General features: G+C 39.8%; 2 protein-coding genes across 2 annotated transcripts; both read left to right on the forward strand.

Annotated features, from left to right (window-relative positions):
- Positions 1–926: 926 nt before the first annotated feature.
- MAP1LC3C (microtubule associated protein 1 light chain 3 gamma) lies at positions 927–19,987 on the forward strand (the record flags this gene model as incomplete). Its single annotated transcript, XM_081224826.1, has 4 exons — positions 927–984; positions 1,085–1,140; positions 18,888–18,994; positions 19,768–19,987. 4 exons carry the CDS (start codon positions 927–929, stop codon positions 19,985–19,987), a joined length of 441 nt encoding a protein of 146 aa, XP_081080952.1.
- A 630-nt stretch (positions 19,988–20,617) lies between these two features.
- On the forward strand, positions 20,618–21,009 carry LOC308612357 (signal recognition particle 14 kDa protein-like). Its single transcript, XM_081224827.1, has one exon. The coding sequence runs from the start codon at positions 20,667–20,669 to the stop codon at positions 20,997–20,999; it is 333 nt and encodes a 110-aa protein (XP_081080953.1). The 5' UTR covers positions 20,618–20,666; the 3' UTR covers positions 21,000–21,009.
- The last annotated feature ends 3,907 nt before the right edge of the window (positions 21,010–24,916 follow it).

The raw sequence follows: 24,916 nt of genomic DNA on the forward strand, positions 1-24,916 counted from the left end.
AGCAGAGAAGATTCAAATGGTCCTATTTATTCTCAGAACATGGATGGCTCTGAATAATGCAGAGGGACCACTGTGCTCCTGGATGTGAGGTAGGGAGGTAGTCAGCATCAAATGGGGAAGCTGAACCACTAAAACCATAATTAATGCATAAAAGAAGCACGATGGTGTGGAAGATCCTGGTCTGATAACAAGGAGAACTGGGTCTGTCTCTGTCCATTTGACCCTAGGCCAGTGAGTCAATTTCCATGGATCTCAGTTTCATCATCTTTTAAATGCAAGACCCGGAGTATGATAATAAGTGTTCTACACACATTCCTAGACCTACACACATTTACCTAGACCATGTAAAAAATATGACAAAATATGTTGGTAAGCTGCAGAGTATAATATTACTTTGATACACACCTGGATTTTAACTCTGGCTTTATATCTTTTTATCTGGACAAATTACTCATCTGTTCTGGAATACCTATTTCTTACTGTGAAAAATAGCAGCATATTTCAGGGTAAGGTGAATTGATCTTCACCTTACTTCATTACTATAGTATTAAAATGTCCTCACACAAGACTGTTTCTATCCATAACTCCTTAGCTCACAGGACCATTTATAGTGACGACAAATGCACTACATTGTAAATCTTAATTTCTTGAGCAAAGACAAATTTTTAAATGGCAGTGAGCGAAGTGACTTTCTTTAACCAGAAGAAGGTGGCTGTTCCATTCCCATTCTCAGAACTGACCTGCTCCTGCCCAGGGAGGTGGGATCTGGAAAAGGGAGGGATGGAGAAGGCTGATGTCACACAGACCTACATAAAAGCCTCCTTTGGGATCCTACAGGCAGTTTGGAAGCAGCTGGAAGAATGAGTTAGGTCCTGGTTGTGAGATTTTTTTTTTCTTTAATCACACACAGACAGCTGTTGAGCAAAATGCAGACTCCACAGAAAAACCCAAGCCTCAGACCTTTCAAGCAGAGAAAGAGCTTAGGTAAAGTTCTCAGAATAGCTGGGTTTTGGCCCTTGAGACAGGGAGAGAAGAAGATACAGACTTCTGTTCCATGCTGATGTGTTCATTTAAATGTTCACAGCAACCAGAAGGGAGGAAGTTGCTGGAATCCGAGTGAAGTTCCCTGGCAAGATCCCGGTAAGACATTGAACTCCTCAGGGGATGCCTGTGATATCCTGTTCTTTGAGAAAACAAAACCCAGGGAGAGACCTTCAAGATGGCAGAAGAGTAAGACGTGGAGATCACCTTCCTCCCCACAAATACATCAGAAATACATCTACACGTGGAACAACTCCTACAGAACACCTACTGAACGCTGGCAGAAGACCCCAGACTTCCCAAAAGGCAAAAAACTACCCACGTACCTGGGTAGGGCAAAAGAAGAAAGAAAAAACAGAGACCAAAGAATAGGGACGGGACCTGCACTTCTGCGAGGGAGCTGTGAAGGAGGAAAGGTTTCCACACACTAGGAAACCCCTTCACTGGCGGAGACAGGGGGTGGTGGGGGGGAAGCTTTGGAACCATGGAGGAGAGTGCAGCAACAGGGGTGCAGAGGGCAAAGCAGAGAGATTCCCGCACAGACGATCAGTGCAGACCAGCACTCACCAGCCCAAGAAGCTTGTCTGCTCACCCGCCGGGGCGGGCAGGGACTGCAGCTGAGGCTTAGGCTTCAGAAGTCAGATCCCAGGGAGAGGACTGGGGTTGGCTGCGTGAACACAGCCTGAAGGGGGCTAGTGCGCCACAGCTAGCCGGGAGGGAGTCTAGGGAAAAGTCTGGAACTGCCTAAGAAGCAAGAGACCATTGTTTCGGGGTGCGCGAGGAGAGGGGATTCAGAGCACTGCCTAAACGAGCTTCAGAGACAGGCATGAGCCGCGGCTATCAGCGGAGACCCCAGAGATGGGCATGAAACGCTAAGGCTGCTGCTGCAGCCACCAAGAAGCCTGTGTTCATGCGAGCACAGGTCACCACACCTCCCCTCCCGGGAGCCTGTGCAGCTCGCCACTGCCAGGGTCCCGTGATCTAGGGACAACTTCCCTGGGAGAACAAATGGCGTGCCTCAGGCTATTGCAACGTCATGCCGGCCTCTGCCGCTGCAGGCTCGCCTCACATCCGTACCCCTCCCACCCCCACACCTGACTGAGCCAGAGCCCCCTAATCAGCTGCTACTTTAATCCTGTCCTGTCCGAACAAAGAACAGATACCCTCAGGTGACCTACACGCACAGGCAGGGCCAAATCCAAAGCTGAACCTCAGCAGCTGTGCGAACAAAGAAGAGAAAGGGAAATCTCTCCCAGCAGCCTCAGGCGCAGCAGATTAAATCTCTACAATCAACTTGATGTACCCAGCATCACTGGAATACCTGAATAGACAACGAATCATCCCAAAATTGAGATAGTGGACTTTGGGAGTAACGATATATGTTTTTTCCTTTTCTCTTTTTGTGAGTATATGTATGCTTCTTTGTGTGGTTTTGTGTGTATAGCTTTGCTTTTACCATTTGTCCTAGGATGCTGTCTGTTTTTTGTTTTATTTAGTATAGTTTCTAGTGCTTCTTATCATTGGTGGATTTACTTTTTGGTTGTTGTTTTTTAAACATCTTTGTTGGAGTAAAATTGCTTTACAATGGTGTGTTAGCTTCTGCTGTATAACAAAGTGAATCAGCTATACATATACATATATCCCCATATCCCTTCCCTTTTGCGTCTCCCCCCTTCCCACCCCTCTAGGTGCTCAAAAAGCACCAAGCTGATCTCCTTGTGCTATGTGGCTACTTCCCACTAGCTATCAGTTTTACATTTGGTAAGGTATATATGTCCATGCCACTCTCTCAGTTTTTCTCAGCTTACCCATCCTCCTCCCTATATCCTCAAGTCCATTCTCTACATCTGTGTGTTTATTCCTGTCCTGTCCCTAGGATCTTCAGAAACTTATTTATTTATTTTTTAGATTCCATATATATGTGTCACCATACGTAATTTGTTTTTCTCTTTCTGACTTACTTCACTCTGTATGACAGACTCCAAGTCCATCCACCTCACTACAAATAACTCATTTTCTTTTCTTTTTATGGCTGAGTAATATTCCATTGTACAATATATTCCACATATTTATCCATTCATCTGTCAATGGACACTTAGGTTGCTTCCATGTCATGGCTATTGTAAATAGAGCTGCAATGAACATTGTGGTACATGACTCTTTAAAATTATGGTTTTCTCAGCGCACATGCCCAGTAGTGGGATTGCTGGGTCGGATGGTAGTTCTATTTTTAGTTTTTTAAGGAACCTCCATACTGTTATCCATTGTGGCTGTATCAATTTACATTCCCACCAACAGTGCAAGAGGCTTCCCTTTTCTCCACACCCTCTCCAGCATTTGCTGTTTGTAGATTTTCTGATGATGCCATTCTAACTGGTGTGAGGTGATACCTTATTATAATTTTGATTTGCATTTCTCTATTGATTAGTGATGTTGAGCATCCTTTCATGTGTTTTTTGGCAATCTGTATATCTTCTTTGGAGAAATGTCTATTTAGGTCTTCTGCCCATTTTTGGATTGTGTCATTTGTTTTTTTGATATTGAGCTGCATGAGCTGCTTGTAAATTTTGGAGGTTAATCCTTTGTCAGTGGCTTCATTTGCAAATATTTTCTCCGATTCTGAGGGTTGTCTTTTCATCTTGTTTATGTTTTCCTTTGCTGTGCAAAAGATTTTAAGTTTCATTAGATCCCATTTGTTTATTTTTGTTTTTATTTCCATTTTTCTAGGAGGTGCGTCAAAAAGGATCTTGCTATGATCTCTGTCGTAGAGTGTTCTGCCTATGTTTTCCACTAAGAGTTTTATAGTGTCTGGCCTTACATTCAGGTCTTTAATCCACTTTGAGTTTATTTTTGTGTATGGTGTTAGGGAGTGTTCTAATTTCATTCTTTTACATATAGCTGTCCAATTTTCTGAGCACCACTTATTGAATAGCCTGTCTTTTCTCCATTGTATATCCTTGCCTCCTTTATCAAAAATAAGGTGACCATATGTGCACGGTTTATCTCTAGGCTTTCTATCTTGTTCCATTGATCTATATTTATGTTTTTGTGCCAGTACCATACTGTCTTGATTACTGTTGCTTTGTAGTATAGTCTGAAGACTGGGAGCATGGTCCTAGATCTCTGTTTTTCTTTCTCAAGATTGCTTTGGCTATTCAGGGTCTTTGGTGTTTCCCTACAAATTGTGAAAGATTTTGTTCGTGTTCTCTGAAGAATGCCATTGGTAGTTTGATAAGAATTGCATGGAATCTGTAGATGGTTTTGGGAAGTATAGTCATTTTCACAATGTTGATTCATCCAATCCAAGAACATGGTATATATCTCCATCTGTTTGTATCATCTTTAATTTCTTTCGTGAATGTCTTATAGTTTTCTGCATACAAGTCTTTTGTCTCCTTAGGTAAGTTTATTCCTAGGTATTTTATTATTTTTGTTGTGGTGGTAAATGAGAGTGTTTCCTTAATTTCTCTTTCACATTTTTCATCATTAGTGTATAAGAATGCAAGAGATTTCAGTGCATTAATTTTGCATCCTACTACTTTACCAAGTTCATTGAATAGCTCTAGTAGTTTTCTGGTAGCATCTTTAGGGTTCTCGTGTCATCTGCAAACAGTGACAGCTTTACTTCTTCTTTTCCGATTTGGATTCCTTCTATTTCTTTTTCTTCTCTGATTGCTGTGGCTAAAACTTCCAAAACTATGTTGAATAATAGTGGTGAGAATGGACAACATTGTCTTGACCCTGATCTTAGAGGAAATTGTTTCAGTTTTTCACCATTGAGAATGATGTTAGCTGTGGGTTTGCCATATATGGCCTTTATCATGTTGAGGTAAGTTCCCTCTATGCCTACATTCTGGAGGGTTTTTATCATAAATGGGTGTTGATTTTTGTCAAATGCTTTTTCTGCATCCATTGAAATGATCACATGGTTTTTTCCTTCAATTTTTTAATATGGTGTATCACATTGATTGATTTGTATATATTGAAGAATCCTTACATTCCTGGGATACACCCCAGTTGATCATGATGTATGATCCTTTCAATGTGCTGTTGGATTCTGTTTGCTAGTATTTTGTTGAGGATTGTTGCATCTATGTTCATCAGTGATATTAGCCTGTAGTTTTCTTTCTTTGTGACATCTTTGTCTGGTTTTGGTATCAGGGTAATGGTGGCCTCGTAGAATGAGTTTGGGAATGGTCCTCCCTCTGCTATATTTTGGAAGAGTTTGAGAAGGATAGGTGTTAGCACTTCTTTATGTTTGATAGAATTCGCCTGTGAAGTAATCTGGTCATGGGCTTTTGTTTGTTGGAATATGTTAAATCACAGTCTCAATTTTAATGCTTCAGATTGATCTGTTTATATTTTCTATTTCTTCCTGGTTCAGTCTCGGAAGGTTTTGCTTTTCTAAGAATTTGTCCATTTCTTCCAGGTTGTCCATTGGCATATAGTTGCTTGTAGTAATCTCTCATGATCTTTGGATTTCTGCAGTGTCAGTTGTTACTTCTCCTTTTTCATTTCTAATTCTATTGATTTGAGTCTTCTCCCTTTTATTGGTGAGTCTGGCTAATGGTTTATCAATTTTGTTTATCTTCTCAAAAACCAGCTTTTAGTGTTATTGATTTTAGCTATTGTTTCCTTCATTTATTTTTCATTTATTTCTGATCTAATCTTTATGATATCTTTCCTTCAGTTAACTTTGTGGTTTTTTGTTCTTCTTTGTCTAATTGCTTTAGGTGTAAGGTTAGGTTGTTTATTTGAGGTGTTTCTTGTTTCTTGAGGTAGGATTTTATTGCTACAAAATTCCCTCTTAGAACTGCTTTTGCTGCATCCTATAGGTATTGGGCCGTCGTGTTTTCATTGTCATTTGTTTCTAGGTATTTTTTGATTTTCTCTTTGATTTCTTCAGTGGTCTTTTGGTTATTCAGTAGTGTATTCTTTAACCTCCATGTATTTGTATTTTTTACAGATTTTTTCCTGTTATTCATATCTAGTCTCATAGCACTCTTGTCGGAAAAGATACTTGATATGGTTTCAATTTTCTTAAATTTACCAAAGGTTGATTTGTGATCAAGAAGATATGATCTATTCTGGAGAATGTTCTATGATCACTGGAGAAGAAAGTGTATCCTGTTGTTTTTGGATGGAATGTCCTATAGGTATCAGTTAAGTCCATCTTGTTTAATGTATCATTTAAAGCTTGTGTTTCCTTATTTATTTTCATTTTGGATGATATGTCCATTGGTGAAAGTGGGGTGCTAAAGTCCCCTGCTATGATTGTGTTACTGTCGATTTCCCCTTTTATGGCTGTTAGCATTTGCCTTATGTATTGAGGTGCTCCTATGTTGGGTGCATTAATATTTACAACTGTTATATCTTCTTCTTGGATTGATCTCTTGAACATTTTGTAACATCCTTCTTTGTCTCTTGTAATAATCTTTATTTTAAAGTCTATTTTGTCTGATAGGAGAATTGCTACTCCAGCTTTATTTTGATTTCAATTTGCATGGAATATCTTCTTCCATCTCCTCACTTTCAGTCTGTATGTGTCCCTAGGTCTAAATTGTGTCATTTGTAGACAGCATATATATGGGTTTTGTTTTTGTATCCATTCAGCCAGTCTATGTCTTTTGGTTAGAGCATTTAATCCATTTACCTTTAAGGTAATTATCAATATGTATGTTCCTATTACCATTTTCTTAATTGTTTTGAGTTTGTTATTGTGTCTTTTCCTTCTCTTTTGTTGCCTGCCTATCCAAGTTCCCCTAGCATTTGTTGTAAAGCTGGTTTGGTGGTGCAGAATTCTCTTATCTTTTGCTTGTCTGTAAAGGTGTTAATTTCTCCATCAAATCTGAATGAGGTACTTGCTAGGTAGAGTAATGTTGGTTGTAGGTTTTTCCCTTTCATCACTTTAAATATGTCCTGCCACTCCCTTCTGGCTTGCAGAGTTTTGCTGAAAGATCAGTTGTTAACCTTATGGGGATTCCCTTGTATGTTATTTCTTGTTTTTCACTTGCTGGTTTTAATAGTTTTTCGTTGTATTTAGTTTTTCATAGTTTGACTAATATGTGTCTTGGTGTGTTTTGCCTTGGATTTACCCTGTATGGGACTCTCTGCACTTCCTGGACTTGATTGACGCTTTCCTTTCCCATTTTAGGGAACTTTTCAACTATAATCTCTTCAAATATCTTATCAGTACCTTTCTTTTTCTCTTCTTTTGGGACCGTTATAATTCGAAAGTTGGTGCATTTACTGTTGTTCCAGAGGTCTCAGAGACCGTCTTCAATTCTTTTCATTCTTTTTTCTTTATTCTGATCTGCAGTAGTTATTTCCAATATTTTATCTTCCAGGTCACTTATCCGTTCTTCTGCCTCAGTTATTCTTCTATTGATTCCTTGTAGAGAATTTTTAATTTCATTTATTGTGTTGTTCATCATTGTTTGTTTGCTCTTTAGTTCTTCTATGTCCTTGTTAAACGTTTTTTGCATTTTCTCCATTCTATTTCCAAGATTTTGAATCACGTTTACTGTCATTACTCTGAATTCTTTTTCAGGTAGACTGCCTATTTCCTCTTCTTTTGTTTGGTTTGGTGCATTTTTACCTTGCTTCTTCATCTCCTGTATGTTTCTCTGTCTTCTCATTTTGCTTAACTTACTGTGTTTGGGGTCTCCTTTTCACAGGCTCCAGTTTCGTAGTTCCCATTGTTTTTGGTGTCTGCCCCTAGTGGCTAAGGTTGATTCAGTCGGTTGTGTAGGCTTCCTGTTGGAGGGGAGTGGTGACTGTTCTGGTAGGTGGGGCTGGGTCCTGTCTTTCTGGTGGGCAGGGCCACATCCACCAGTGTGTTTTGGGGCGTCTGTGAACTTAGGATCATCTTAGGCAACCTCTCTGCTAATGGGTGGGGTTGTATTCCTGTCTTGCTAGTTGTTTAGCATAGGGTTTCCAGCACTGTAACTTGCTGGTCATTGAGTGGAGTTGGGGCTTAGCATTGAGATGGTGGTCCCTGGGTGAGCTTTTGCCATTTGATATTACATGGAGTCAGGAGGTCTCTGCTGGAGAAATGTCCTGAACTCAGCTCTCCCATCTCAGAGGCACTGGCCTGACACTAGGCTGGAGCATGAAGACCCTGTCAGCCACCCAACTCAGAAGGAAAGGGACAAAAAAAGAAAGAAGGAAAGAAAAAACTAAAATAACATAAAATGAAGTTATTAAAATAAGAAATATAAAAAAATTTTTTAACAGAATGAAAGAAGAGTGCAACCACACCAATACACAAATCCACCAATGATATCAAGCACTAAACACTATATTAAAAAAAAAATTCAGACAGAAGAACCCTAGGACAAATGGTAAAAACAAAGCTATACACACAGAATCACACAAAGAAGCATACATATACACACTCACACACAAAAAAATATATATCTACATATAAAAAAAGGGGAGAACAACCAAATCAATAAACAAATCTACCAATAATAGTAAACTCTAAACACTAAGCTAAGATAAACATAAGACCAGAAACAAATTAGATGCAGAAAGCAAACCCCAAGTCTACAGTTTTTCCCAAAGTCCACTGCCTCAATTTTTGGATGATTTATTGTCTATTCAGGTATTCCACAGTTGTAGGGTACATCAAGGTGACTGTGGAGATTTAATCCCCTGCTCCTGAGGCTGTTGGGAGAAATTTCCCTTTCTCTTTGTTTGCACAGCTCCTGGGGTTCAGCTTTGGATTTGGCCCTGCCTCTGCATGTAGGTCACCTGAAGGCACCTGTTCTTTGTTCAGACAGTACGGGGTTAAAGTAGCAGCTGATTAGGGGGCTCTGGCTCACTCAGTCTGGGGGGACAGAGGGGTACGGAATGTGGGGCAAGCCTGCAGTGGCAGAGACCAGCATGACATTCGAACAGCCTGAGGAATGCCGTGTGTTTTCCTGGGGAAGTTGTCCCTGGATCACAGGCCTCTGGCAGTGGTGGGCTGCACAGGCTCCCAGGAGGGGAGGTGTGGGTAGTGACCTGTGCTTGCACACAGGCTTCTTGGTGGCTGCAGAGCAACCTTAGTGTCTCATGCCCTTCACTTGTGTCCACACTGATAGCCGTGGATTGCGCCTGTCTCTGGAGTTCATTTAGGCAGTTCTCTGAATCCCCTCTCCTCGTGCACCCCAAAACAATGGTCTCTTGACTCTTAGGCAGTTACAGACTTTTTTCTGGACTCCCTCCCAGTTAGCTGTGGCTCACTATCCCCCTTCAGGCTGAGTTCACGCAGCCAACCCCAGTCCTCTCCCTTGGATCTGACCTCCAAAGCCCGAGCTTCAGCTCCCAGCCCCCACCTGCCCTGGCAGGTGAGTAGACAAGCCTCTCGGGCTAGTAAGTTCTGATCGGCACAAATCTCTCTGCTCTGCCCTCTGCACACCTGTTGCTGCACTCTCCTCCATGGCTCTGAGGCTGCCACCCCGCCACCCACTGTCTCTGCCAGTGAAGGGGCTTCCTAGTGTGTGGAAACTTGTTCTCCTTCACAGCTCCCTCTCAGAGGTGCAGGTCCTCTCCCTATTCCTTTTCCTCTGTTTCTTCTTTTTTCTTTGGCCCTACCCAGGTACATGGGGAGTTTCTTGCCTTTTGGGAAGTCTGAGGTCTTCTGCCAGCATTCAGTAGGTGTTCTCTAGGAGTTCTTCCACATGTAGATGTATTTCTGATGTATTTGTGGGGAGGAAGGTGATCTCCACCTCTTATTCCTCCGCCATCTTGAAGGACTCCTCGGTGGATTTGTTTTTTGGTTTGGTTGCTCTTTTCTTTCTTTCTTTCTTTTTTCTTATTACAATAAACGTTTTTTTTTATTTTTAATAATTATTTTTTATTTTTATTTTAATAACTATATTACTTTATTATTTTTTTTCTTTATTTCTTTCTCTTTTTCTCCCTTTTCTTCTGAGCTGTGTGGCTGACAAGGTCTTCATGCTCTGGCCGGGTCTCAGGCTTGTGCTTCTCAGGTGGGAGAGCCTAGTTCAGGACATTGGTCCAGCAGAGCCCTCCTGGCTCCAAGTAATATCAATGGCGGAAGCTCTCCCAGAGATCTCCATCTCAATGCTAAGACCCAGCTCCACTGAATGACCAGCAAGCTACAGTGCTGGAACCCTATGCCAAACAACTAGCAAGACAGGAACACAACCCCACCCATTAGAACAGAGGCTGCCTAAAATCATAATAAGATCACAGACAACCGAAAACACACCACCGGATGCAGTCCTGCCCACTAGAAAGATAAGATCCAGCCTTACCCCACACAGGCACTAGTCCCCTCCACCAGGAAGCCTACACAACCCACTGAACCAACCTTAACCACTAGGGGCAGACACCAAAAACAACAGTAAATACAAACCTGCAGCCTGCAAAAAGGAGATGCAAACAGAGGAAGTTAAACAAGGTGAGAAGACAGAGAAACACAGGAGATGAAGGAGTAAGGTAAAACCCAGCAGACCAAAAAATGAAGGGGAAATAGGCAGTCTACCTGAAAAAGAATTCAGAGTATTGATAGTAAAGATGATCCAAAATCTTAGAAATAGAATGGAGAAAATACAAGAAACTTTTAACAAGAACCTAGAAGAACTAAACAAACAAAAATGATGAACAGTGCAATAAATGAAATTAAAAATTCTCTAGAAGGGATCAATAGCAGAATAACTGAGGCAGAAGAATGGATAAGTGACCTGGAAGATAAAATAGTGGAAATAACTGCTGCCTAGCAGAATAAAGAAAAAAATGAAAAGGATTGAGGACAGTCTCAGAGACCTCTGGGACAATATTACACTAACCAACTTTCGAATTGTAAGCATCCCAGTAGAAGAAGAGAAAAAGAAAGGGATGGAGAAAATATTTGAAGCAACTGTAGTTGAACATTTCCCTAATATGGGAAAGGAAAGATTCAATCAAGTCCAGGAAGTGCAGAGAGCCCCATATAGGATAAATCCAAGGAGAAACACACCAAGACACATATAAATCAAACTATCAAAAATTAAATACAAAGAAAAAATATTAAAAGCAGCAAGGGAAAAATGAAAAATAACATACAAGGGAACTTCCATAAGGATAACAGGTGATTTATCAGCAGAAGCTATACCAGCCAGAAGGAGGTGGCTTCATATACTTAATCCAATGAAAAGGAAGAACCTACAACCAGGATTACTCTACCCAGCAAGGATCTCATTCAGATTCGATGGAGAAATCAAAAGCTTTACAGACAAGTAAAATCTAAGAGAATTCAGCACCAACGAACCACCTCTACAACAAATGCTAAAGGAACTTCTCTAAGTGGGAAACACAAGAGAAAAAATGGACCTACAAAAACAAACTCAAAACAATTAAGAAAATGGTAATAGGAACATACATATAGATAATTACCTTAAACGTGAATGGGTTAAATGCTCCAACCAAAAGACACATGCTTGCTGAATGGATACAAAAACAAGACCCATATATATGCTGTCTACAAGACACCCACTTCAGACCTAGGGACACATACAGACTGAAAGTGAGGGGATGGAAAAAGATATTCCATACAAATGGAAATCAGAAGAAAGCTGGAGTAGCAATACTCATATCAGATAAAATAGACTTTAAAATAAAGAATGTTACAAGAGACAAGGAAGGACACTACAAAATGTTCAAGAGATCAATCCAAGAAGAAGATATAACAATTATAAATATATATGCACCCAACATAGCACCTCAATACATAAGGCAACTGCTAACAGCTATAAAAGAGGAAATCAACAGTAACACAATAATAGTGGGGGACTTTAACACCTCATTTACACCAATTGTCAGATAATCCAAAATGAAAATAAATAAGGAAACACAAGCTTTAAATGACACAATAGACCAGATAGATTTAATTGATATTTATAGGACATTCCATCCAAAAACAGCAGATTACACTTTCTTCTCAAGTGCGCATGGAATATTCTCCAGGATAGATCACATCTTGGGTTTCAAATCAAGCCTCAGTAAATTTAAGAAGATTGAAATCATATCAAGCATCTTTTCTGACCAAAACGCTATGAGATTAGAAATGAATTACAGGGAAAAAAATGTAAAAAACACAAAGACATGGGGGCTAAACAATACGTGACTAAATAACCAAGAGATCACTGAAGAAATCAAAGAGGAAATCAAAAAATACCTAGAGACAAATGACAATGAAAACATGATGATCCAAAACCTATGGGCTGCTGCAAAAGCAGCTCGAAGAGGGAAGTTTACATCTATACAAGCCTACCTCAAGAAGCAAGAAAAATCTCAAATAAACAATCTAACCTTACACCTAAAAAAACTGGAGAAATAAGAACAAACAAAACCTAAAGTTACCAGAAGGAAAGAAGTCATAAAGATCAGAGCAGAAATAAATGAAATAGAAACAAAGAAAACAATAGCAGAGATCAATAAAACTAAAAACTGGTTCTTTGAGAAGATAAAAAAATTGATAAACCATTAGCCAGGCTCATCAAGAAAAAGTGGGAGAGGACTCAAATCAATAAAATTAGAAATGATAAAGAAGAAGTTACAACAGACACTGCAGAAATACAACACATCCTAAGAGACTAACACATGCAACTCTATGCCAATAAAATGAACAACCTGGAAGAAATGGACAAATTCTTATAAAGGTATAACCTTACAAGACTGAGCCAGGAAGAAATAGTAAATATGAACATACCAATCACAATTAATGAAATTGAAACTCTGATTAAAAATCTTCCAAAAAACAAAAGTCCAGGACCAGATGGCTTCACAGGTGAATTCTATCAAACATTTAGAGAAAAGTTAACACCCATCCTTCACAAGCTCTTCCAAAAAATTACAGAGGAAGGGACACTCCCAAACTCATTCTATGAGGCCACCATCACCCTGATACCAAAACGAAAAAAGCTACTACAAAAAAAAAAAAGAAAATTACAGACCAATATCACTGATGAATATAGATGCAAAATTCCCCAACAAAATACTAGCAAACAGAATCCAACAACACATTAAAAGGATCATACATGATGATCAGGTGGGATTTATCCCAGGGATGCAAGGATTCTTCAATATATGCAAATCAATCAATGTGCTACATCATATTAACAAATTGAAGAATAAAAACCATATGATCATCTGAGTAGATGCAGAAAAAGCTTCTGACAAAATTCAACACCCATTTATGATAAAAACTCTCCAGAAAGTGGACATAGAGGGAACCTACCTCAACATAATAAAGGCCATATATGACAAACCCACAGAAAATATTCTCAATGGGGAAAAACTGAAAGCATTTCCTCTAAGATCAGGAACAAGACAAGGCGGTCCACTCTCATAACTATTATTCAACATAGTTTTGGAAGTCCTAGCCATGGCAATCAGAGAAGAAAAAGAAATAAAAGGAATACAAATTCGAAAAGAAGAAGTGAAACTGTCACTGTTTGCAGATGACATGATACTATACATAGAGAATCCTATAGATGCCTCCAGAAAAGTACTAGAGCTAATCAATGAATTAGGTGAAGTTGCAGGATACAAAATTAATGCACAGAAATCTCTTGAATTCCTGTACACTAATGATGAAAAGTCTGAAACAGAAATTAAGGAAACACCCATTTACCATTGCAACAAAAACAATAAGACACCTAAGAATAAACCTACTTAAGGAGACAAAAGACCTGTATTCAGAAAACTATAAGACACTGATGAAATAAATTAAAGATGGTACCAACAGATGGAGAGATATACCATGTTCTTGGATTGGAAGAAACAATATTGGAAAATGAGTATACTACCCAAAGCAATCTACAGATTCAATGCAATCCCTATCAAATTACCAATGGCATTTTTTATGGAACTAGAACATAAAATCTTAAAATTTGTATGGAGACACAAAAGACCCCAAATAACCAAAGTAGTCTTGAGGGAAAAATACGGAGCTGGAAGAATCAGACTCCCTGACTTCAGACTATACTACAAAGCTACAATAACCAAGACAATATGGCACTGGCACAAAAACAGAAACATAGATCAATGGAACAAGATAGAAAGCCCAGAGATAAACCTACGCACCTATTGTCAGCTAATCTATGACAAAGGAGGCAAGGATATACAATGGTGAAAAGACAGTCTCTTTGATAAGTGGTGCTGGGAAAGCTGGACAGCTACATGTAAAAGAATGAAATTAGAACACTCCCTAACACCATACATAAAAATAAACTCAAAATGGATTAGACACCTAAATGTAAGACTGGACACTATAAAACTGTTAGAGGAAAACATAGGAAAAACACTCTTTGACATAAATCATGGCAAGACCTTTTTTGATCCACCTCCTAGAATAATGAAAATAAAAATAAACAAATGGGACCTAATGAAACTTCAAAGCTTTTGCACAACAAAGGAAACCATAAACCAGATGAAAATACAGCCCTCAGAATGGGAGAAAATATTTGCAAATGCATCAATGGACAAAGGATTAATCTCTGAAATATATAAACAGCTCATGCAGCTCAATATTAAAAAAACAAACAACCCAATCCAAAAATGGGCAGAAGACCTAAATAGACATTTCTCCAATGAAGACATACAGATGGCCAAGAAGCACATGAAAAGCTGCTCAACATCACTAATTATTAGAGAAATGCAAGTCAAAACTGCAATGAGGTTTCACCTCATAGCAGTTAGAATGGGCATCATCAGAAAATCTACAAACAGGAAATGCTGCAGAGGGTGTGGAGAAAAGGGAACCCTCTTGTACTGTTGGTGGAATGTAAATTGATACAGCCACTATGGAGAACAGTATAGAGGTTCTTTAAAAACCTAAAAATAAAATTACCATATGATCCAGCAATCCCCTTACTGGGCATGTACCCAGAGAAAACCATAATTCAAAAAGACACATGCACCCCAATGTTCATTGCAGCACTATTTACAACAGCCAGTTCATGGAAGCAACCTTAATGCCCATCAACAGACGAATGGGTAAAGAAGATGTCGTATATATATACAATGGAGTATTAGCCATAAAAAGGAATGAAACTGAGTCATTTGTTGAGATGTGGATGGATCTAGAGACTGTCATACAGAGTGAAGTAACTCAGAAAGTGAAAAACAAATATCGTATATTAATGCATATATGTGGAACCTAGAAAAAGGTACAGATGAACCAGTTTGCGGGGCAGAAATTGAGACACAGATGTAGAGAACAAACATATGGACACCAAAGGGGGAAAGCCGCGGGGGGGTGATGACTGTGGTGGTGTGACGAATGGGGTGATTGGGATTGACGTGTATACACTGATGTGTATAAAATTGATGACTAATAAGAACCTGCTGTATAAGCAAAAAAAAAAAATACAAAGGATTATGAGAGATTACTAGAAGCAAGTGTATACCAAGAAAATAAACAACCTGGAAGAAATGGACAAATTCTTAGAAAAGCACAAGCTTCCAAGACTGAACCAGGCAGACATAGAAAATATAAACAGATCAATCACAAGCACTGAGATTGAGACTGTGATTAAATATCTTCCAACAAATAAAAGCCCGGGAAGGGATAGCTTCACAGGCGAATTCTATCAAACATTTAGAAAAGAGCTAACACCTATCCTTCTCAAACTCTTCCAAAATGTAGCAGAGGGAAAACCACTCCAAACTCATTCTATGAGACCACCATCACCCTGATACCAAAACCAGACAAAAATAACACAAAGAAAGAAAACTACAAGCCAATATCACTGATGAACATAGATGCAAGAATCCTCAACAAAATACTAGCAAACAGAATCCTACAGCACATTAAAAGGATCATATACCATGATCAAGTGGGGTTTATTCCAGGAATGCAAGGATTCTTCAATATACACAAATCAATCAATGTGATACACCATATTACCAAATTGAAGGATAAAAACCATATGATCATTTCAGTAGATGCAGAAAAACTTTTAACAAAATTCAACATCCATTTATGATAAAAATGCTCCAGAAAGTAGGCATAGAGGGAACTTACCTCAATGTAATAATTGCCATATATGACAAACTCATAGCCAACATTGTCCTCAATGGTGAAAAACTGAAAGCATTTCCACTAAGATCAGGAACAAGACAAGGTTACCCACTCTTAACACTATCATTCAACATTGTTCTGGAAGTTTTAGCCACAGCAATTAGAGAAGAAAAAGAAATAAAAGGAATACAAATCAAAAAAGAAGAAGTAAAGCTGTCACTGTTTGCAGATGACATGATACTATACATAGAGAACCCTAAAGATGTTACCAGAAAACTACTAGAGCTAATGAATGAATTTGGTAAAGTAGCAGGATACAAAATTAGTGCACAGAAGTCTCTTGCATTCCTATACACTAATGATGAAAAATCTGAAAGAGAAATTAAGGAAGCATTCCCATTTACCAGTGCAACAAAATGAATAAAATACCAGGAGACAAATCCTAGGTTTATCTCTGTAGGAGATAAACCTACCTAAGGAGACAAAAGACCTGTATGCAGAAAACTATAAAACACTGATGAAAGAAATTAAAGATGATACAAACAGATGGAGAGATATACCATGTTCTTGGAATGGAAGAAACAACATTGTGAAAATGACTATACTACCCAAAACAATCTACAGATTCAGTGCAATCCTTATCAAACTACCAATGGCTTTTTTCACAGAAGTAGAAGAAAAAATTTCAGAATTTATGTGGAAACACTAAAAACCTCGAATAGGCAAAGCAATCTTGGGAAAGAAAAATGGAGTTGGAGGAATCAGGATCCCTGACTTCAGACTATACTACAAAGTACAGTAATCAAGAAGTATGGTACTGGCACAAAAACAGAAATATAGATCAATGGAATGGGATAGAGAGCCCAGAGACAAACCCATGCACATATGGTCACCTTATTTGTGATAAAGGAGGCAAGAATATACAGTGGAGAAAAGATAGCATCTTCAATAATTGGTGCTGCAAAAACTGGATAGCTACATGTAAAAGAATGAAATTAGAACACTCCTTAACAACATACACAAAAATAAGTTCAAAATGGATTAAAGGCCTAAATGTAAGACCAGGCATTATAAAACTCTTAGAGGAAAACATAGGCAGAACACTCTATGACATAAATCACAGCAACGTCCTTTTTGACCCACCTCCTAGAGAAATGGAAATCAAAACAAAAATAAACAAATGGGACCTAATCAAACTTAAAAGCCTTTGCACAGCAAAGGAGACCATAAACAAGACCAAAAGACAACCCTTAGAATGGGGGAATATATTTGCTAATGAAGCCACTGACAAAGTATTAATCTCCAAAATTTAGAAGCAGGTCATGTAGCTCAATATCAAAAAAACAAATAACGCAATTCAAAAATGGGCAGAAGACCTAAATAGACATTTCTCCAAAGAAGGTATACAGATTGCCAACAAACACATGAATGGATACTCAACATCACTAATCATTAGAGAAATGCAAATCAAAACTACAATGAGGTATCACTTCACAGCAGTCAGAATGGCCATCATCAGAAAATCTACAAACAAATGCTGGAGAGGGTGTGGAGAAAAGGGAACCATCTTACACTGTTGGTGGGAATGTAAATTGATACAGCCACTATGGAGAACAGTAAGGAGGTTCCTTAAAAAACTAAAAATAGAAGTACCATACGATCCAGCAATCCCACTACTGGGCATATACCCTGAGAAAACCATAATTCAAAAAAGTCATGTACCACAATGTTCATTGCAGCTCTATTTACAATAGCCAGGACATGGAAGCAACCTAATTGTCCATCGACAGATGAATGGATAAGGAAGATGTGACACCTATATACAATGGAATATTACTCAGCCATAAAAAGAAATGAAACTGAGTTATTTGTAGTGAGGTAGATGGACCTAGAGTCTGTCATACAGAGTGAAGTAAGTCAGAAAGAGGATAGAAATACCGTATGCTGACATATATATGGAATCTTAAAAAAAAAAGTTTCTGAAGAACCAAGGGGCAAGAAAGGAATAAAGACTCAGGTGTAGAAATTGGACTTGAGGACACAGGGAGTGGGAAGGGTAAGCTGGGATGAAGTGAGAGAGTGGCATGGACTTATATATACTACCAAGTGTACAATAGATAGCTGGTCAGAAGCAACCGCATAGCACAGGGAGATAAGCTTAGGGCTTTGTGACTACCTAGAGGGGTGGGATAGGGAGGGTGGGAGGGAGATGCAAGAGGGAGGAGATATGGGGATATATGTATATGTATAGCTTATTCACTTTGTTATAAAGCAGAAACTAACACACCATTGTAAAGCAATTATACTTCAAGAAAGATGTTTAAAAATATGTGTTACATATACACAATGGAATATTACACAGCCATAAAAAGGAATGAAATTGGGTCATTTATAGAGACTTGGATGTATCTAGAGACTGTCATACAGAGTGAAGTAAGTCAGAAAGAGAAAAGCAAATATCATATATTAATGCATATATGTGGAACCAGAAAAATGGTAGAGATGAACTGGCTTGCAGGGCAGAAATAGAGGCACAGATGTAGAAAACAAACGTATGGACACCAGTGGGGGAAAGTGGCGGGGGGTGAGGGGTTGATGGTGGTGTGATGAGTTGGGAGATTGGGATTGACATGTATACACTAATATGTATAAAATAGATAACTAATAAGAACCTGCTGTATAAAAAAATAAATAAAATTAAATTAAAAATTAAAAAAAAAAAACCAGCCAATGACTTCCTTCTCTCTATTCCAAGTTTCTAAGACATAGAGAACCGAGGCGTATTCTTGGCAGTTTCTTCAGAAGAGATTAAGGTCGAAACTCTTGACAGGTGACAGTGGAGCGCTACCCCAGGGAGAAGCTCTTGCCCTCACTGGACAAGACCAAGTTCCTGGTCACACAGGAGCTGACCGTGACCCAGTTCCTCAGTGTGGTCCGGTAGGTAACAAAGTGCTCATGGGGATGTGTGCTGTGTAGCCCTGGGCTTTTTGGTATAATGAGAGATGTGATATGGCAGAGAGACAAGGAGAAGGATTTGTGTTTCACCTTTTCTCTTCAACTCTGCCTTTAAAAAGGATGATCTCATGAGTAACCAATTTTAAAAAGATGTCCAGTACCTTGCTACAACACTAAAATAAGTGAGAGCTTCCAATGTTGATGTACCAGCTATATTTTCTTTTGCTTCAACATTTTAGTGGCACTGTGTTTTAATTTCTGTCTTCAAATTTCTCTAAGAATTTTTCAAAGGAATCTTTGGAAACTGGCCCAAAGCCCTCTGTTTTCAGGATTTTAAAAGCCCAGTGACAGCATTTTACCTCTTAATATTTTCCCCTTTGTGGCAGGGCTTTGGATTATCCAGTGTTGGTTAACCACGTTCTGAAACTATTTCCTCTCCCACCCACAACATAAATTTAGCCCCTCCTAGCTGAGACTGGGGGTGTACTGGCTGTGCCTCTAATGTATGGTCTGAGGGTGGGTAGATAGGGCTAGCCATTACCAACAGATTCACCTTGCTCTGCTATCAAAACAATCTAAGGTTTGAGGATAACTGGGCTAGAGTGGTGAGGCGGGGGCATCTTGGGTTGATACGGCCAGACACTAGCCAAACAGAGGTAAGAAAGGCTATGGATCAGGGGTCGTTCCCTTCCCGGTTAACGTTTTCCCTTCCTGCCAGCCCCCCCCACACACACACACCCTCTTCCCCAACCCAGGAGCTGCATGGTCCTAGGGGCCACTGAATCCTTTTACTTGCTGGTGAACAAAAAGAGCTTCGGAAGTATGAATGTGACCATGGCAGAAATCTACAGGGACTACAAGGATGAGGATGGCTTCGTGTACGTGACCTATGCCTCCCAGATGTTTGGCTGCTTGGGGTCAGCAGCCCCCAAGAATGGGAGCAACCTTGGGGGCAGGCCCTGCTATCCTCTATAACACGTATCCTCTAACCAATTCATTCACCAATGCAGGAGACACAGACTTCTTTCTGTGTGTGCAGTGATGGTCCAGGGGGCAAGGACGCCCTGCAGTGATCAGCACCAACCATGACAGTGAGGCAATGCCTGTCCTGTTTCCTTTTTGTGCTCATGCTCTTTGGTGGCTCTTGAGAATTTTGTAAATAGTAAGTCTTTTCTAAGTGGTTAACTTGTGCAATGAACTGGGGAGGTATTTTAAGCGTCTCCTCTAGTGGAAGCCAGGCTAGAGTCCCTTGAGGGGTTTGATCACCCTGTTGTGGGCAGGAGTCATGCATATGCTTGGGCATGGAGAACCTGAGATGTGTGGATAGTCTCTGTGGAGCCTAATGCAACCAGTGTGAACTGCCTCATGGTGGGGATGGCAGGGGGATAGACACAGAGGGGAAGTGGTCTTATCTGTGTCGTTAAAGAGATTATTGTTATTTCCACAGCATTCACTTGACTTGGTTATTTCCCCTTATATTCTTTTAGTCTGTCTATGCCACACAGATTTATGCCAAAGTTGTTACTGCTCAGTTTCAAATAATTTAAATGATTAGTTTTCCTTGCAATAGAATTTTTTAAATAATGAATTGTGTTTAAATCCTTATTATGGGGCTTGGGGCTTATGCTGACAGAGTGGAGCCAGCAGCTCCAGGATGGTGCTTCTGGAGAGAGAACAGTTCCTGACGGAGCTGACCAGGCTCTTCCAGAAGTGCCAGTTGTCGGGCAGCATGTGCATCACCCTGAAGAAATATGATGGTCGAACTAAACCCATTCCAAGGAAGGGTTCTGTGGAGGGCTTTGAGCCCTCAGAAAACAAGTGTCTGTTAAGAGCTACTGATGGGGAAAAGAAGATCAGCACTGTGGTGAGCTCCAAAGAAGTGAATATGTTTCAGATGGCTTGTTCAAACCTATTGAGAGCTAGCATGGATGGGCTGAAGAAGAGGGGCAAAAAGAGCAAGACTAAGAAGAGCAAAGCAGTGCAGTGAAGGGCACCAGATTTCCCGCTTTCACCAGCTAACCACTGAATTGCTATTTTTCCTTTGGTTTTTACTTTTGGCCACAAAGCTGGGTTTCTGATTCCCCTACAGTAACTGTTTTCATGTGAGATTAGGGTCATTTTTGGATGGAAGAAGGGCTGTAGTGTCTACAGGGTAGTTACAAGAAGCCGGTTTAATTTAGGTCTGGCTAAGTGGTCTGTGTTGTATGGTTGTACGTTTCTGGATAATAGTTTACAGTCTCTGTCGCCATCTGTGAAGAGCACTGTATCATTAAACCAGTATTTATCAGCACTGACCACCTTTTATTCCTTTTCCCACCCCATAAAAAGTTTCTGGCAATAGCTCCTCATTTTGGAATGATGTGATTATGAATAGGCTTTAAACCCTGTCTTATGGGTTACTGGAATTGAAACCTGACAATTTTACAAAAAGTTGTGTTATTTCATGGGTATTTTCCCCAACTTGCTGTATAATTTTATCATCATAGTTTCTTTAGCAAATTTAAAGAGTTCTCATAGCCAAATGAGAGTTTGCTTAACCAAACTAAGGATAAGCCTATTACAAAATCATCAAGAATAAAGATTCCAAGTTAATGATGATAAAAAAATCCTTATTATGGGCCAGGCATTGTTCAATGCACTCTACATGTATTAAGTCCTCATAATCATTTTATCTGTTAAGTATTATTACTCCCATTTTAAGGATGAGGAATTTGAGTCAGAGAAAGGTCAAGAAACTCACCTAACAACTAGCAAGCAGCAAAACCAGGTTTTGAAATCAGGCAGACTGGCGTAGAACCCAGTCTCTTATCCCTTCTACCAGTCTTCTTTTCTTCACTTGGTGAGAACCTACTAGTACTTGAATTGAAGCTGAGTTACACTTGCTTACTACCCCGCGTGGGAGACACAGTTGTGAACACAGAAATGCGGAGGAGGTTGGTCACATAAAAATAGTTAATGGGGAGCGTGGGGGAGCCCGAAGGAGGGAGAGCTTCCAGGGGAGTGCAGTCTGAACTCGGTTTGGAGAAGGAAAAAGTAATTTCATGAGAAAGGATAATTTTTTTTTAACAGCAAAATGGGTTTATTCCTGAGCAGCAAAGAATTATAGTTTGGGACGTGCAGCTATGACAAACCACATGCAAGTCTGGTAAAACAAAGGAGAGGAAAATCTTTTATAGAGGAGAAGGGGAAGTTAGGAGGGGTTGTTATGAACAAACATTGTCTGAGTTGTGACAGTCTCTCATTGGCTGAGCTGTTGCAAGAAGAAATCTTGCTGGTGATAGTAGTGTCACTTCCTGCAGAAGATGCAAGATACCATCTCTTTCTGTTGGGATCTGTATTGACATTGAGTGAGAGCTCCCCCTTGGCCTCCTGACTCCATTTTAGTGAAGTTTCCCTTTATTAATTTGTTGTTTTGTTTGTTTTTTTATTCACTTATGGTGAGTAAACATTGATTAAGCATCTCTTGTGTGCCAGGGGCTTCAAAGAGCTGGAGCTACAGCAGGAAACAAGACAAATCAGGGCCCAGCCTCATGCAGCTCTCTCCAGTGAGGGAAGAGAGAAAACAGAGAGAAGCATTATAAGTGGTATGAAGGCCAGGAGGCAGGGTACTGGGACAGAGATGGGGAGATACCTTACCTTGGTGGTCAGGGAGACCTCGCTGAGGAGTGACAATTGAAATGAGTCCATAGGAGAAGAAGCCTGCCCTGCATAGATCTGGGGGAGAGCTTGTACACTTTGCAGGAAAGTGAGCTGTGATGTTTTGATTTCCAGGATTTTTACTGATGCTGCTTCCCTACATGTTTTGACTTTTCTGGTTGGAGCAGGATGTTTTCAGTGGCTCTATTTACAATGGGCACATAATAAAGGTTCACCAAATAATTTATTGGTAGCTACTTTCTTTTAGTCCTTTCTCTAGACCCTGGAGTCTCTAATGAGTCTTGCTTTCATTTATACCCAGTCTTCAGTTATTTCATTTGACCATTTCTTTACCACCCCCACAGAATAATCTGGGCCAGTTTATCTTGAACAATGAACACTGTAACATTAAACCAAATTAAACTTAACTATTATTTTAGATGATTACATTACATTCAATTAAACTAAAAATAACAACAATGAAAATTATCCATTAGTCACCAGAATGGAAGTAGAAATGACTAGAGGGGTGGGAATACAGACGGTAGAAGTAGGAAGATTCAAGAGAAGATTCCTCAGGAACTATTTCTTCTGTACTCAGCCTGTTTTTGATGTTCCCTCCCATCAATTTCTTCCATTTTATTTTCCATTCAGGCCTTTACCACCAAGAAGAAAAACGACACAAAACACAACTTTGTTGTTAACTATTGCTGCATAACAAACCACTTTAAGTTTCAGTGACATAAAACAAGGGTTTATTATTTCCATGGAGAAATCGTGGTAATTCCCATGCTTCTGTGGATTGGTTGGAGGTTCCTCTGCTGTTTTCACCTGGGCTCACTCACTCAGCTGGAGGAACCGAAACTGGAAGTTCTGAGAAGTGCTGCCCTCCACTGTCACCAGGCCCAGCCTTTGGTTCTGGCTATTTGCTGGTGGCTTGGACCACTCACTTTGCCTCTTGTCCTCAGAAAGCTAGGTCAGCTCCTCAAATGGGGGCTTCAGGGCTTCATTCCAAGGGGGCAAAGTGGAAAATGCAAGTCCTCTTGTAGCTCTGGCTCTGGACACCTGCCTAGTGTCATTTCTGCCACATTCTTTGGTAAAGCCCAGATTAAGGTGGTGGGGGAAACAGCACCTCTTGATGGAAAAAACTTCAATTCAGAATCTGTGGCCATATTTCATCAACCACATACTTTTAAAAAGCACACCTAGCCCACTCCTCCACCAACCACATCCTATGCTTTCTGTGATTTATTTTTCACCAATAAATGCATGTTTCTTCACTGTTCACCCTTTCTTCTCTGCCTGCCTTTGGTCTTCTGCCTTCCTGGGCCAGTGGTGATTGTGGCTGGCTCTAGCCTTCCAGCTTCACTCTGTCTCCTGCTGGACTCCAGGGAGAATGGCCTTGTGGCTCTCCACCCTTACTGTAGCCACTTGGTCAGTATGGGTATTTGGGCTGAAATAATTACCTTCTTCCTTATTAAGTGCGCAGAGGTTTGGTCCTTGCTCTTGTGATCTATACCCCAATACACTCATATACCATAATCCAGAAAGTCTCTCTGCTTTAGAGTAAATATCTGCCAAATATAGTGCTTAACTAAGCTACATAGATAGATAGATAGATAGATATAGATATTAGCTAATATGTGTGTACAAATATGTACACACATTAGCTAATATATATTATATATACATATATATACATATATAAATGGTGCCTTGTAAAAGCTTGATGTTGTCATGTCAGTGCTAGAGAGTGACATATGATAGGTACATGGTAAAATACATATATTTGACTTTATTTCATGAAACAGGTTTCTACTGTATGCTCACAATGGGTCAGCACATTACAGTGCAGTGTGATAAGGGGATACGGTGCTCTAGATAGGTACATACAGCATCCACTCAAATTTGGAGTCCAGGAATAATTACTGGAGGATGTGATGTTGAAGTAAATATATGGTGAGAAAGAATTAGACCAAGAAGAGAAGGAAAGATATTCTGGGTACAGAAAACAGGATGGAATGTTTGAAGAACTAAAATCATTCCAGTGTGGCTGGAACTTTGAGAAGTGAGTGGAACAAGTAAGGAACAGTGCCATATGAGGCTGGATAGGAGGTGAGGGCCTTGAAGGACAGTTAAGAAGAGTGAATTTTATCCTGAGAAGACTGGAAGGGATGGTATAAGCTTCTAAGGTCTGGAGTGCCATGGTTCAGATTCCATGTTAGAAAGCTCACCCTGCCTAAGAAAGAAAGCTATTGGAAGTTTTTA

This window comes from Mesoplodon bidens, assembly GCF_964165515.1.
Source record: "Mesoplodon bidens genome assembly, chromosome: 2".
Classification (NCBI taxonomy): Eukaryota; Metazoa; Chordata; class Mammalia; order Artiodactyla; family Ziphiidae; genus Mesoplodon; species Mesoplodon bidens.

Bases quoted from the DNA above. Each gene is read 5' to 3' on its own strand.
- LOC308612357 (XM_081224827.1), top strand. From the start codon at position 20,667: ATGGTGCTTCTGGAGAGAGAACAGTTCCTGACGGAGCTGACCAGGCTC.